Source organism: Pholis gunnellus, assembly GCF_910591455.1.
Source record: "Pholis gunnellus genome assembly, chromosome: 12".
In the NCBI taxonomy this organism is placed as follows: domain Eukaryota; kingdom Metazoa; phylum Chordata; class Actinopteri; order Perciformes; family Pholidae; genus Pholis; species Pholis gunnellus.
The window spans coordinates 11,549,711-11,563,523 of record NC_136539.1 but is presented as its reverse complement, the minus strand read 5'-3'; the positions used below and the strand labels follow the sequence as shown (position 1 = coordinate 11,563,523).

At 41.9% G+C, this 13,813-nt stretch overlaps 2 protein-coding genes across 2 annotated transcripts; one reads left to right on the top strand and one right to left on the bottom strand.

The window, feature by feature from the left end:
• Positions 1–191: 191 nt before the first annotated feature.
• On the bottom strand, positions 192–4,964 carry LOC306704384 (ankyrin repeat and SOCS box protein 9-like). Its single transcript, XM_079170704.1, has 7 exons — positions 4,710–4,964; positions 4,504–4,583; positions 4,212–4,319; positions 3,582–3,732; positions 3,188–3,322; positions 2,521–2,712; positions 192–2,374 (listed from the first exon to the last, which is right to left on the bottom strand). Exons 1-7 carry the CDS (start codon positions 4,792–4,794, stop codon positions 2,223–2,225), a joined length of 903 nt encoding a protein of 300 aa, XP_079026830.1. The 5' UTR covers positions 4,795–4,964; the 3' UTR covers positions 192–2,222.
• Positions 4,965–7,968: 3,004 nt separating this feature from the next.
• gpr143 (G protein-coupled receptor 143) lies at positions 7,969–13,811 on the top strand. Its single transcript, XM_079170509.1, has 9 exons — positions 7,969–8,227; positions 9,354–9,463; positions 9,776–9,870; positions 10,225–10,317; positions 10,499–10,608; positions 10,699–10,807; positions 11,584–11,701; positions 11,796–12,048; positions 13,650–13,811. The coding sequence occupies exons 1-9, from the start codon at positions 7,972–7,974 to the stop codon at positions 13,751–13,753; spliced, it is 1,248 nt and encodes a 415-aa protein (XP_079026635.1). The 5' UTR covers positions 7,969–7,971; the 3' UTR covers positions 13,754–13,811.
• Positions 13,812–13,813: the final 2 nt, after the last annotated feature.

Sequence of the window (13,813 nt, the reverse complement as noted above, 5' to 3'; positions counted from 1 at the left end):
ACGTATTTCCCAGCAGCTTCAGAAGTCACAAGCTCCTCCACGGTATTGATTTAACATTAAACACCAATTTAATCGAAACCCGGTTCAATGTGCGGCCTGGCCCCCTCGGGGCAGTCAGGACGATGTTTGAGGGGGGAGCTGATTAAGTTCAAGTGGCAAATTGGGACATGAGGTCTTGATGGAAAGTCGATGAGCGCTGCATTAAACGAGAAGGGTGTGGGTGTCGAGCAGCTGTTGGTTTGTGTCGCCATGAAGAGGATGTCGATGTTCACGATGAACTGCGGTACCGCACACTGCCCCTTTTCATCATCTCCGTAAATGAACCATTGAAATCAATGCTTATGCTCATCCAGTGGTGGTAAGCATTACTCAGCTCCCATAGTTGTGTAGTAACACAAAAAAAGGATATGGTCCATGACCAGTAAGAGCGTGCTTTAATGAACAGGTGTATTCTCCAGCTTCACTATTTGTCCTTGCCATTCCCATCTATCCTAAACCTGTTTTCTGCAGACAAACACTCAGGTCAGAGGTCAGTGAGCCCTTGGAAGAGTTTTGGGATGGTGACGGCTGACAGGCGACCAGGCGCTTTGGAAACGTTACCAAGGATGCCTCGCTCGCACTCAACATGTTTGCAGCTTGTTTGGACTAAACTATTGAGAGAATCAAGATGTGAAGATAGATCTACTTTGAATGTCGTGTTCCTGCTTCAGGCAGCAGATAAACAAATGAAGACCAGGAAGTCACCCAGCTCATCCTCAATACTAGATTTGGGCAAGGGCCCTAAATACAACATTGTAGTTTTTGGTTTCTATCATCTGAATTATTGGGAAAGAGAAGTTGTATAGATCACTGATTTGTGGCTAATAAATGCCTGATTCTTCACTTCAATGCTCTTCCTTGTGTCTGTCAGTGGAGCTTTGCAGATGTGTATTATGTTGATGTAGGACTGTATGAAGCTTTTCTCAACTGAGCTGAACATATTAATTCATACAATGATACCTTTTTTTTTATGTATGATGTGTTTTGTCTCTTTCTGAATGCATGTAGTTTTCATGTAATGTTTTATTTGGTTTTATGTGCAGTGCATGCCTCATTAGATTTTAGGGAAACAGCTGTTATTTCACAGAACCATTTGCATAATATCACAACATATCCTGTGTATAACCACAAACCCGAGAACATTAGATTCTTTGTTTTTACAGTGAGTGAAAAGTCGATATAGTCGATTTTAAACATAGTTTGTAATCGTACAGTGCGTGTTTTAAATATAGCCATAAGCTATACACTAAGTACAACTTTAAATCAGTATTTAATAATGCTTCATTAGCGATTTACAATTTAAAAGCAACACATTTGAAACTAAAAGAGACATTTTAAATTGAATTAAAAACGTGAGGGAGGAGGTAAAATAAAGAAAATGTTTTTTCAAACCTCTGGTAGTTTGTGTGCGCTGGATGCTGACTCGGAGTTACATGCTATGCTATCTACGCTAATTTCTCTGACGAAAGTCAATATTAGTACTCTCAGCAGCCTTTCAGCGACGGATAACATCCTAAGATATCCGATATCTTTTTATTTGTGCCTCGTTTTCATTATTTAGTCATGATAATTGCAGCACAACGTTATATTATCATGAATGGTAATCTAATCTCTCTATTGATGTGTTCAGCTTTGACAATGGTTTCACCATTTCAGTTTTCAAATGACTCAACTGGAGACTTAATTATATTTACTATGTGCCCTGCAAGTAATAAGTAATACATTATTTTCAGGAAGTGTGTAGAGACAACATCTACAAGATATGAACAATATTTAATGTAGGTTTGAAGGGCGCGGGGGGGGAATCATCACTAACTCTAAATCACTACAATATAAACTGGATATGGAGGCCTCTGTAATCTAAAGAATATTGTTTCAGTATGTTAAACCTTATTTAACATTAATGATGCAACATTTAATAGACGGTTTGAGCCAACAATCCATTTTTCATTATGCATGTATTTTTTGTTTTATAAATACTTAATGATAAAAAATGTTCACATAAAAGTGCAGATTGATCCCGAGAATCAGTTTGTTAGTAGAGATCTGTCACAAAGAGAGCAGGAGCTCATTACAACCACAACCATGAGCCATGATGTCGTCTTCTCACTGCAACTTTATGCAACTACACCCCCTACTGACCGAGACGTTAAATGCTCAGCGTCTGACATTAAAAGAGTTACTCAGGGCATCGGATCTCCCCCTGGGTCTGATTGGTAGAGAAGATACTGTTTCACTTCTGTAGGGAGGTGAAGGTCGTGAATCCCACCCAGCCTCTGCTTGCCCACAGTTGTCCTGATGTACAGCCGGCACAGCTGCATCAGAGGAGCCGCTCCTGTGCAGGTTGTCAGGGTGGAGAAGCAGGAGCCGTGACAGAGAGATGTTTGGATTATTAGCTACTGCTCGAGGCATCAGCCCGCTGTAAAGGCCACAGGGAAAAATCACCACAGTGAGGCTACTCGGTTAGTTTGGATTGAATACCTCCCGCTTGTCTCAACAGCCTCTCCACCAGGCTGTTTGGAGGTGCGAGGTCCAGCGGCTGTTTGCCCTCTGAGTTCCTGAGGCAGCGGTCGGCCCCGTGGTCGAGCAGGACCGACAGCATGTCAGGGTTTGACAGAGTGGCAGCGATGTGCAGCGGCGAGTCACCAGACACACTGCTGTTCACACTGGCACCTAAAGGAGAGCCAGAGACTAATGAGGTATGATGCCCTCACATTACATAACTAGTGGAGAGACTCTCTGACAGCTCAGTTGAAGCGTCTCTTCTCTTACAGCACTGCACAGAGCACCATGTAGCCTCTTTATTGCTTACATCAAAGAGTTTGGTTATGAATATTCAAATCAGTAAGCCCCCCGAAATATTTATTTCACGTTATGTAAAACACAGCACTGCATTTTATTTTTCACAACCACTGCATTTACCTTTACTTTTGAGGTACTTTACTTTAGGATTTCCTTTTGAAAACACTTAATACTTACATTTATCTGGCAGATTAGGGTTTTTAATACAAAACATATATATATATATATATATATATATATATATATATATATATATATTGACTATGCATGAAGAAATAGTACAACTGATAGTCCCCTCTTCAACATAAAAGACAAAGTTCAAAGTTAAATCTAAAGGCATTCTTACCAAGTTGAAGCAGTTTCCTCACAGAACTCAGATGCTGATTAGAGCAGGCGACGTGGAGAGGGAACCCCGATTGGTCGATATACTGATCTACATCCGCACCGTGCTGAACGAGAGGCTGGATGCACTCTGAATGACCTAGACAGAGTTAACAGAATCATCACAGTGAGAAGTGATGTACTTTAAAGGATGCGCTTTCAAACCTGCTCACGCTTCCCAGGCAAGAATATATAACCTTTTCACTTTGTAGCTCAAAACAAAAAAGATTGTTTTTCATACGTGATACATTTCTCAGGCCTTTACTGATGCGTTGGCGCTCTGTGCATTTTCTCAGTGACCGACAAAGCTGGTTCAGCATAGATCATCCATGTGTATGCAGTGGAATATGACCTCTAACCTTTGGCTGCAGCCCTGTGGATTGGGGAGCTGGTTAGGGTGGTCCCCAGGGGAGATGCCCCATGTTGGAGGAGCAGCGATACGCAGGTCACGTGACCGCGGGCACAAGCCTCTGACAGGGGAGTTTGTCCATCAACCGTTGAACCGTTGACCTGCCGCGAGTCAGTATTATTTTTGAAGCAATTCACCAGAAATTCACCACGGAAATCATTAAAAGTCAGAATGACAGACATGAAATGTTATGAAACTTGAATGCAACAAAGAAATGTTATTATATTTATGCTAATCATGGTGGTATCTGCTATCAAAACAGGCAATGTGCTGCGGGGGGATTCACAGTCAGACTTTGTATCTGCAGATTTGTGTTTGTTAATGTGTTAACGTGTTATTGTGCGTGCTTGTGGATGTGGCTGCATGCTGGTTTGTCTGTGTCGGGTTAATCGCTTACTGATATGCACCAAAACAAAGTTAAACCCAGCAATAATTGATTCCTCTTAACTAGACCAGAGCAAGATTTAGGAGTTACTTTAACAGAAAGACACAGAACATATTGTCTTCATTTGGGATCGTCTTGAGTTTTAGTTTATATCTACTCTTTGCAAACATAACCAGACAGTGATGCCTTACTGACATTTGCCCCATTTTCCATCAGAAGCTTGGCACAAGCCACGTTGCCTTGTAGACATGCTCCGTGGAGGGGAGAAACCTGGTCCAGAGTGTTCAGATTGACGCATGTACCCTGTGAACAATACACAACACATGTAGATCCACTGAAACATGTGTATGCACGTTTGAAGTTTTGCTCCAACGTGATCATTATGATGATTTTCAAGCAGCAAAAAACAGTTTTCTGAACGGATAAATTGCATGTTATAATGATTCGTGCAGTATACTGTAACCTAAAAAGCCTCATTAAACATTACCTGAGCAATGAGTCTCTGCAGGGCGAGGACACGTCCGTTAAAGGCAGCATCGTGAATTGGGGACCAGTCTGATTCAGAATCTAAGTGTAGACGTGACATAAAAATACATAGATATGCAGTACAGTGACGCGGTAAAACATTATGTACAAAGCCGTACAGATACTCTCCAGCTGCAGCGTCAGCATATGCTGCCTGTAGCTACTCACCACTCATCAAAGGGTTTGAGAAAAAAGTTGCAGCTCCACTTTGACATGCACTGGCTCGGGGAGCCTCTGTGTGTCCGGCAGACATACTTCACAGTGCCGTCCAAAAGCTGTTTTAATGCCGGTTTGTTTTGCCCCGTAGGTGTTTGCAAAAGAGGCTGAACTGTATTGCACCACCCGAAGTCAAAAGACATCTGAAAGACATTTAGTCCTCATCTGTTTTCAGTGTTTTTGTGGCTGGTTCTTGGTGCTGTGATGTCATTTCCTCCTTGACAATGTGCCTGCAGGAAACAGGCTGGTTGAATAAAGCGGTTGGGTCTCAACCAATGAAGGTGCAGAGGGAAGTGGGGCATGTTGAGCAGGTCTGTAGCGTGAGTGTAATTTGACACTGTACAGTCACACCCATCCTCTCCAGCAGGAGATGGATTGGTTGAGGATGAGTAAAAGGGAAATGAATCCATCTGCATGTCTAAAGTTCTGCTCCACAGTAAAGCATTGTGTATTATTGGTTTAAAGAATGTGGCAGACCGTAATGAGTTCTTACATTTAAAGATATGCCATCTGCTTATATGTCTTCCCATTGTGCCTGATTTAATAACACAGCAGTACTTTTTTCCACTGATAAAACCTTTTTTATAGGCAATTCTTCAATTTTATGGCCTTGGCTAGATTTTCATGGAAAACTGCTAATTTATTTAAAAAAAAGTAGTTGCTTTATTTTAGATTGTTTTTTTTTTAATGTGCCGTAGTAATGAAGCTGCCACTGCACAGATGTCACATTTTTATTCCCACGCATTTAAAGTCCCCCACCAGTAAAAAAGCGTGTTTTACATATTGTTACTTCACTTAGATGTCTGATCTTCACTGTGAATGACGTTTGGTGCCGAGTCTGACACTGGAAGGCCGTTTTCACATCCATCTGCTGAACGGGGGGAGGTTTTGTCGTGCGCTTCTTTAAAATCTGAATTTGATTTGGATGATTTTGTGGCATCACTACTCGTGTCTAGCAGTTCAACTTTTGAAACACGACATTGTTGCATATTCACAGGTTCTGGTTTTTAAAAGAGGGAGAACAAGTAAAGATTTTAAAATGTATTCATGATCGTAATTGTATGGTATTTATCCAACATATCCAACAAATTATTATTCAAAGCAAAGTCATCAGTGAAAGTATCATATCAGTGAAAGAAAAACATTAAAATATCCCAAGAAGTTTTCCTAATTCCATGTAGTCGAACGTTATCTAATTCAAGAGGATTTCGTGGCTTGCTTTGTAAAACCCAGGACATCCACTTATTTTTCAGACTTTAAAGACAGTGGATGGGTTGCCTGATAATCAGACAGAACCTTCCTTAAAGTCAAGACGAAGGGTTCAGCACCCCCAGATTAACTAGCCCCTGCTCTGCTTCAGTGTCCTTGAGTAAAACACTGAATCCCTATCGCTCTGGTGATAAACTAATCTGACCTCTGGCTTCCCTCACAGAATTCAATTAAGTTCCCACGCAACTTCAGAAAATAAAATACATGCAATTCTAACAGCTCTTATACACCCCATGTGGTAATAGAGTCCGGCTAGAGGCAGCGCTTCATGTTCTATAAATACAATAATACAACAATGTGTATTGGTTGTACGTCTTTCCACACACAGCAATTCCCAAATGTACAGCACCAGCAAGATCTGCTGTGCTTCAGGAGCTGCGATCACATTCTATGCAGACCAGCAGAGGGCGGCAGCAGAGTGCAGACGTTTGTCGATGCTAACTGTGTTCCTCGGGGAGTTGTTAATCCCTGGCAGCAGGCTACAAGCTTGCCGTACAATTGACTTTGTGCCTTGTCAGAGAAGGTGCATATGGATCAGAATGCCTTTGTATAAACTCAATGAATGCCCTCTCTGTAGTACTGAATAATGAAAGCCCTTGATGCTTTGTTTCCCAAATAAATCTGCCTCAAATGTCCTCCCGTTTTCTCAGATCTCTGTCCAAGCAAGCGGCTCCAGCAGCTGCCATGACCCCGTGCCTTGACGAGGTGGACGTCTGCTGCATGCATATTGTGAGGGGAATTATATCAAGTATAGTTTGCCTATCCTGGTGCAAGCAAAGCACACCAAATGTTATCCTTTTCATCATGAATCTGAGGATGGGACTCATTTCTGTTTATGCACAATGCATTTTTCTTTTAAGTCTCTGTTGTTCAGATCTGTCATTTTCATGATTGTCACAGAGGGGAAACAGGACGTGATTTATGCTGCTGTTTGGAAAGCCATGAGGATATTTCGTCATCAACATTTGACTTTGTGGTCATGTGCAAATCAGTCTAGTTTAAAAGATTGATTCAACTTTGCATGCTCTCCGGGTTAAAATTTGAAGTCATCTGCTTGTGCACATTTATGAATGCAAAGCACTGGATCTTTTGTGCTGCTAGACAGAAGTCTGTTTCTCTCATCACAAACACATGACCCACAAAGCAGAAGTGATTAGCCAGGGTTATCATTATTATGGTGTCCCAGGTTACAACCACATTAAGTGATGCTAATGGGATGGATGGCCTTTAACTGTAGCTATAGGCTCCCCATTCAGCATCTAAAAACACAAACAAAAACAAATATTGTATGATTTGTATTGATAACTTGACTTGTTCTTTAAATGTTTAACATGTTGTTTTATCTCTATGTTGTATTTGTGATGTTTATATTTAGGTGCTTTGTGTTTCTGTTTCTGTTTTCTGCTGCATTATCAGTTTCCCTTTAGCAACACATTATGTGTGATTTATTAATTGAATAAGTGTTGCTATAATAATATACAGTGTCTATATTTACAGACTATGTTATGATTATTAAATATCAAAGTTGTTAATTACAGTGTTCAGCAGCGCTTTTGGGGGTAGAATAAAGTATATGAAATTAAAAAATATATATATATATATTAAAGTGTATATTCATCAGGGATGCAGAACAGGTCAAGTGCAGCAAAATACTGTTATTGGATAAACTAATACAAATATACAGTAGCTTGCTGAACTCATACCTGAGACCTAGATCACACAACAGCCCATTGTCGGCTTCTTGTATTGTGGCACAGTTAAGCTACAACTGCAGGGATTACTCATTAAATGGAAGCACATGATGATTCAACCCCGTGATTTCTCAGTCGGCTCATGTACACTCAACCATTTCCTCTCCTTTGCTTGTCCTTTTCTTCTTTCTCCTGACACCGTCCGTGGCCCCGCTTCCCTCTTCTGTCTCTGTCACTTTCTCCCCCAGCGCGTCATGGCATCCCCCCGGCTGGAGACCTTCTGCTGCCCGAACAGAGACGCGGCGACGGAGTTCGTGGTCACCTTCCAGCCCTTCTTGTTCGGGGCTTTGGGTCTGGGAAGCGCGAGTCTCAGTCTCGTCTTCGCCGTGCTACAAATTCTGCCAAAGCGCAAAGGATACAGGAGACTCGGACAGTACCCGCTGCCAAGGCCCGCGTCCTCCTCGCGGATATTGTTCATCATCAGTATATGTGACATACTGGGATGCACAGGTAAAGAACGAGCTGCTGCCACAGGGCCTACTTTGTATCGAAGCTGAGAGAAAGTTTCACAGCGTGGAGTTTGTCCGCTGGATTTAATTACGCACGCAAATGTGTTGTTGTTAACCCTTTTGGTGCACTGCATTTGCCTGTCTGACCTGGTTTATGCAAGCAGAGAGAACACATCAAACAGCACAGCGATAGGAAACGTCATTTAGAAAAAGAAAGAAAGGTGATTTTGGTATTAAATCAATCCTTTTTGCAACATGTTGGGTCAATTTTACAGGTTTGATAGAATGCCCATTCTTTTTTCAAATGGAAAACTTAAAGTATAAACTCTAAACAAACAAACAAATCTAAACACAGACCCTGAACAATTCTGTATACAACGGATTAAGATTATTAGTTCTGAAGCTGCTTACTACGAACCAAAAGAATGAATCATGAGCCTCGCATGTGAGTCATGGATGACTCCTAACCACTGCAAACCCCCTTATTTCCTGTTGATCTGAATGCAGCATTGTTCTTTAAAGCAAGTTACACACTTAACAACACACAAAAGGCTGCCGATTAGTTTCAGATTGTTGAACTCCATCAGAACCGGTGTGACACTTGAGCTGCTCATCCATCACTTTGCCTCTGCGCTCGGTGGAAAAGAGGAGGCAGATGAAGTCATTGTATTACTGTGTAGTTAGTGCCCAGCGAGATACACCCTCCGCTGCAAACTTAACAGCTTGAAGCACAGCCCTGACACAATTTAAAAACAAATACAAATACACAACAGCATGGCGTCTGCATCGCGTTAAGTTTCTGGGAGTGCTCCCGTTTTCCCACCCCACAGTGAAGAGGCTCATGTAGGAAATGGAAACACCCTTATAAAACACACCTGGAGGTGGTTCATATTTCCATGACATAAGGCTGCTATTAAAAGGACTCCCATGACCGAATCTAATTAATTAACGCACTTAATAATACAGAGTGAAATGATGCCTAAATGTTAATTGAAACCAGACTCTTGTTTTGTTTTTGTTTGCTCTCCGTCGTGTTTGTATTTGTTCCTCTTCCTGGTGAAGCAGGATTCGTCTCATGAGTTTGCAGTTAACAATTAAGAGATCACGTGTTCGTTTTCCTCCTGCAGGTATCATTGTAAGGTCCTCTGTCTGGCTGGGCCTGCCGAACATCATTGACCGCGTGTCGGTGGCCAACAGCACTGATGCCTGGCCAGAGGTCTTCTGCGTCGGCAGTGCAGTATGTATGATGCTCTTTGACGAAGCGTCACAGTTCAGTTGAGGCGTTATTCGGGTAAATGCACCATATGGCTCTACGCTCGACAGATGACGCGAAGGGGACTGTGGCGGAAAATCAAACACATTATACTGTTAATCATACACGATCCTGCAAAATGCCACGCATGCTCAGCGAGCATGGGCACGGCCGACTGTTGTGTTCTTCTCAAACTGTCAGGTTACAGATCACAGTGCAGTGAGGACTCATTCTTCTTATTCGAATGAACATATGACCTGTAGAGTAAGCGCATCGTATCTCATTTCTGTGTTACAGATGTGGATCCAGTTGTTTTTCAGCGCGTCTTTTTGGTGGACCTTTTGTTACGCTGTTGACGTCTTCCTGGTTGTGAAAACATCTGCAGGAATCAGGTGATCTGAGCCTCACCTTCCCAGCAAGCACAATGTGTAACACGCCTTCCTCTCACTTATGTTCACTTTGTGCAACACATGTAATGCTTCTTCTTCTTGCATGACTCCATTTGAAAACTCCCCGAAAGTGGTTTGAATTTTGTTGTAGAGAAAACATCTAGTGAAGGTGCACTAAGTGGTCTGAGGCCGCCGTATGCCACTGCCGATGTTTTACACACTTTTTGTGTTTCAATGGGCTAACATCCCTTCAGGGCGTGCGGCACGTGTAAAAAAAAAAAAGTCTCAAACCTCGAGATAAAGAGCTGCAGCGTGTGTTGTGAGCTCAGTCTCATGACTGGTTTCTTTCCCCATCAGCACCATTATCCTCTACCACATGATTACATGGGGTCTGGCTGTGCTGCTGTGTGTTGAAGGAGTGGCCATGCTCTACTACCCATCTATCTCTGAGTAAGACGCTTTGTTGTTCATTTAAATGCACCTTTTCAGCGTTTGTGTCGCTGCCTTTTCTCCTGCAAGAGCCTGAGAATATCAGCCACTCTGCCAATGATGATAGCGCCTCTCTTTAGCACTGTAGAGCCGTGATTCCCAACGCTAATCTCATTATTTTGTTGCGTTTTTTTTTGTGCAGCTGTGAGCAAGGTCTCCAGCACGCCATCCCGCACTATGTCACCACATACGCACCAATGCTGCTCGTCCTTGTAGCCAATCCCGTCTTCTTCAATCGGACCATATCTGCAGGTCAGTTCCTTGCCCTCAAATCTCTCTGTGTCGAATGCTTTTTCGTTCACATGGGCGTAAATATCCACCTCTCTTGTCCTTCCACTCTAGTGACGTCTTTGCTGAAAGGACGACAAGGAATCTACACCGAAAATGAGAGACGGCTGGCCAATGAGATAAAGATACGCTTCTTTAAAATAATGCTGGTGTTCAGTATTTGGTACGTTACCATTCTTCATCAAAGGGATGAACGTAGAGGAATAGGACATTTCGGGGGCCATATTTATTCATCTTGCTGAGAATTAGAAGTAACTTCATATTTACTGTACAGACATGAGAGTGGTGTCAGTCAGCAGCAGTAGCCAGTTAGCTAAGCTTAGCACATAGACCAACCAGCACCACTAAAGCTCAATTAACATGTTATAGCTTGTTTTGTTTCAGCCATACAAAAACCTAAGAGTGAGATAAATCATGCTGTTGTTTCACGGTGGTTATGTGCCAGACTTTCTTGGCCACTTACAGTAAATTCCTCCAGTCTTAGTTTGCCGGTTGCCTGGAAACCTTCACAAAGACAAAACGTCTCCGGGAAGTTACTGCGCCGGGCCAAGAAATATTATGCGGGCACATAACACCCTGTAAAACATAGTTCCCAAAATGTTTCCCTACTTCTTAGAAGGACCATATGAATGTTATTATAAGTTGTATATTATCATTATTTGGTTGAATACCAATTCCTTTATGAAGTGAATTAACATTCCTTCATTGATGATCTTTAACGTGTGAACTAATCACACTTTAAAGTCATAGTGACTCGATCATTACAGTGTTACCGAGATAATCTAGTGCGACTCTCAGTGCGCCTCTCACCAGATTCATGAAACCCATGTGTGCTAGTCCACGGCATATTTAGAGCTGGTTATGCATATTCATTTGATGAAAATAACCACGTTGTGTTGCTAGACTTGCTAATGCTAATGAGGCCCGTTGACGTTTTAGCTGGATTCCCAACATCATCAACGAGAGCCTCCTCTTCTACCTGGAGATGCAGACAGACATCGACGACAACGCTTTCAGGAACATCAGAAACGCAGCCCTCATCACGTGGTTTATCATGGTGGGTTGAAAAACATTCACACACAGAATGAAGAACACTAGTTTTAGCAAAGTCTAACACCTTTGAATTATCCTGCATTTCCCCCCTCTTTCAGGGTATCCTGAACCCCATGCAAGCTTTCCTCAACACCCTGGCCTTTCACGGCTGGACAGGCTTCGATGTTGACTTCAGATTGCAGCGGAGGAGGGAGCAGGCCTGGGACTCAATTTCTACTTCAGTGCCTAACGCAGCAGCCAATAATCCCTTGGTGGGAACCACTCTGCTCTACCAGAGTCACGTCCAGGAGGGCAAGAAGAACACGAGCAACGGACAGCACCACTCCGACGCCATCAGCGTCCTCTCAGAAGGTAATTGGGATTTCAGTGGCAGTAACAACTCACCGGTATACCAGGGATGGTGAAGCTATAAAGCATTAGCTTCCTGTATGGTGCACGGTGTCTCCTGGTGGCTGGAAATGCCTCTTCTTTAAATGTAGTATGTATTTTATTTAGGATGACATCATTATAGCATGATATCATCCACTGAGGAATCTGCCCCAACTGTCTGAAGGCACGTTTTTTGTTGTTTTTCTCTCTAGTGGAGGTTTATTTTTCATCATGGTGATTAAATTCACATCAGTGGCAAAGCTCTGGAGACATTGATTCAGGATACAGTTAAGGCTCTGTGATGATTTTTTTGATATTAAAATGACTTTTTAAACGTGTACTGTAGCCGACTCTCGCTGGATACAATAATGAAGCATGTGGGGTTATGAAGGCCATGCAGTATTGTCAGTTTTGATCTATGGTGTACTAAGTAGTACAGTAGCGTGGAATTGCACCTTATGCATTTTTAAAATAGAACACAGTGTCGCTACCATGTGGCATTTATTTGTTGATCCACCGTGGCATGTTTGTTTTTTTACTGTGCAACTTCAGAATGGTGGCAAATTGTGACCTTCTGTCAAAGGCGCTGCAATTGTGCCATGTGATCACATAGAGCTTTAAGTGTCATCATGGATGAGAATAAGAGGATAGCTGTTGAACATTTAGATGAAGAAGGTATTGGAGACACCTATAGCTAAGACTAATGCAGCCCAGTAATAAACCCTCATGAAGGTTAAAATGATCAGTGTTTGTTGTGCTGTTGAATTGTTTTGTATTATACTGAGAGGTGTTTTGAATATTGAGTTCACCCTCATTGATATAATTATGGGGAACACCTAACATTATAACCTTCAAGGTAGGATTTGTTGCAGGACTGTTTCATTAGCTTTAGGTTTAGCTCGGTGTGTCTAATGTTCTGGCAACTGAGTGAAGATTGAACACTGATGTGCATTTAATAAAAATGTTAATATTTATGAACTCATTCTATGACATAGGCCATTTCCACACAGGACATTTTGACATGTCACAGCAGAAAAAGCACAGGTGTAAATAGTTAAACTAATGATCGCTGGGGTCCATAAAGCTGCTTTGAAATACCAGGCAAGATATTAGATATTAGTAACATCCACACTTTTCCTACTGTGACATGTGAAAATGACTGCTCTGACAAAAACCCTGTCAATATACTATTGAATGTATTTTGGGATGATTTTGTAAAGCATTTTATACCATTTTGTTTGTGCACATTGTGGATCACATGTACTAAGGCTATTCAGTGTTTTGTGTCAACATTCAGTGTGTTTAGAAATAAAGTGGATTTTTTTTAAAAGGATTTATTTTGTTTTTCCATTCATTTATAGAACCTTCAAATGCCAGTATAGATTAAAAAACATATGGCACAATTCTAAATTGCAATAAAAATTCACATTTAAGACCGCATTTGCAAATAATTCCCAAAATACATTTGTGAATCAATGCACGTTCACAATTTGTGAAGGAGGGATGTATAAATGCAAGATCAATATCTCAACAGATGAGCAGTGTACACTGTGCAGTAATCTACCCCTATTTTGTCTTGCTAGGTTCAGAGTCTAGTACAGTTGAAATCCACATTTCCAGCGATCTACGAGACTATGAGGATGTAGACGCTGATGAAGAATCCTTGGAGAACTCAGTGAGGCACTAGCTGGGGGTGATCAACAACCCGCCTCCCTCTACCTTCCTGTGTGACATTTCTCTTGTGCTC

Excerpts from the sequence above, each read along its gene's own strand:
- LOC306704384 (XM_079170704.1), bottom strand. The coding sequence starts at position 4,794 with ATGTCTGCCGGACACACAGAGGCTCCCCGAGCCAGTGCATGTCAAAGT. Across the intron at positions 4,320-4,503 it reads TGCAGAGACTCATTGCTCAG|GGTACATGCGTCAATCTGAA; the intron begins GTAATGTTTAAT and ends TATTGTTCACAG. Across the intron at positions 3,733-4,211 it reads TGATGGAAAATGGGGCAAAT|GTCAACGGTTCAACGGTTGA; the intron begins GTCAGTAAGGCA and ends GACTCGCGGCAG.
- gpr143 (XM_079170509.1), top strand. The coding sequence starts at position 7,972 with ATGGCATCCCCCCGGCTGGAGACCTTCTGCTGCCCGAACAGAGACGCG. Across the intron at positions 10,318-10,498 it reads TACTACCCATCTATCTCTGA|CTGTGAGCAAGGTCTCCAGC; the intron begins GTAAGACGCTTT and ends TTTTTTGTGCAG. Across the intron at positions 10,609-10,698 it reads CAATCGGACCATATCTGCAG|TGACGTCTTTGCTGAAAGGA; the intron begins GTCAGTTCCTTG and ends CTTCCACTCTAG.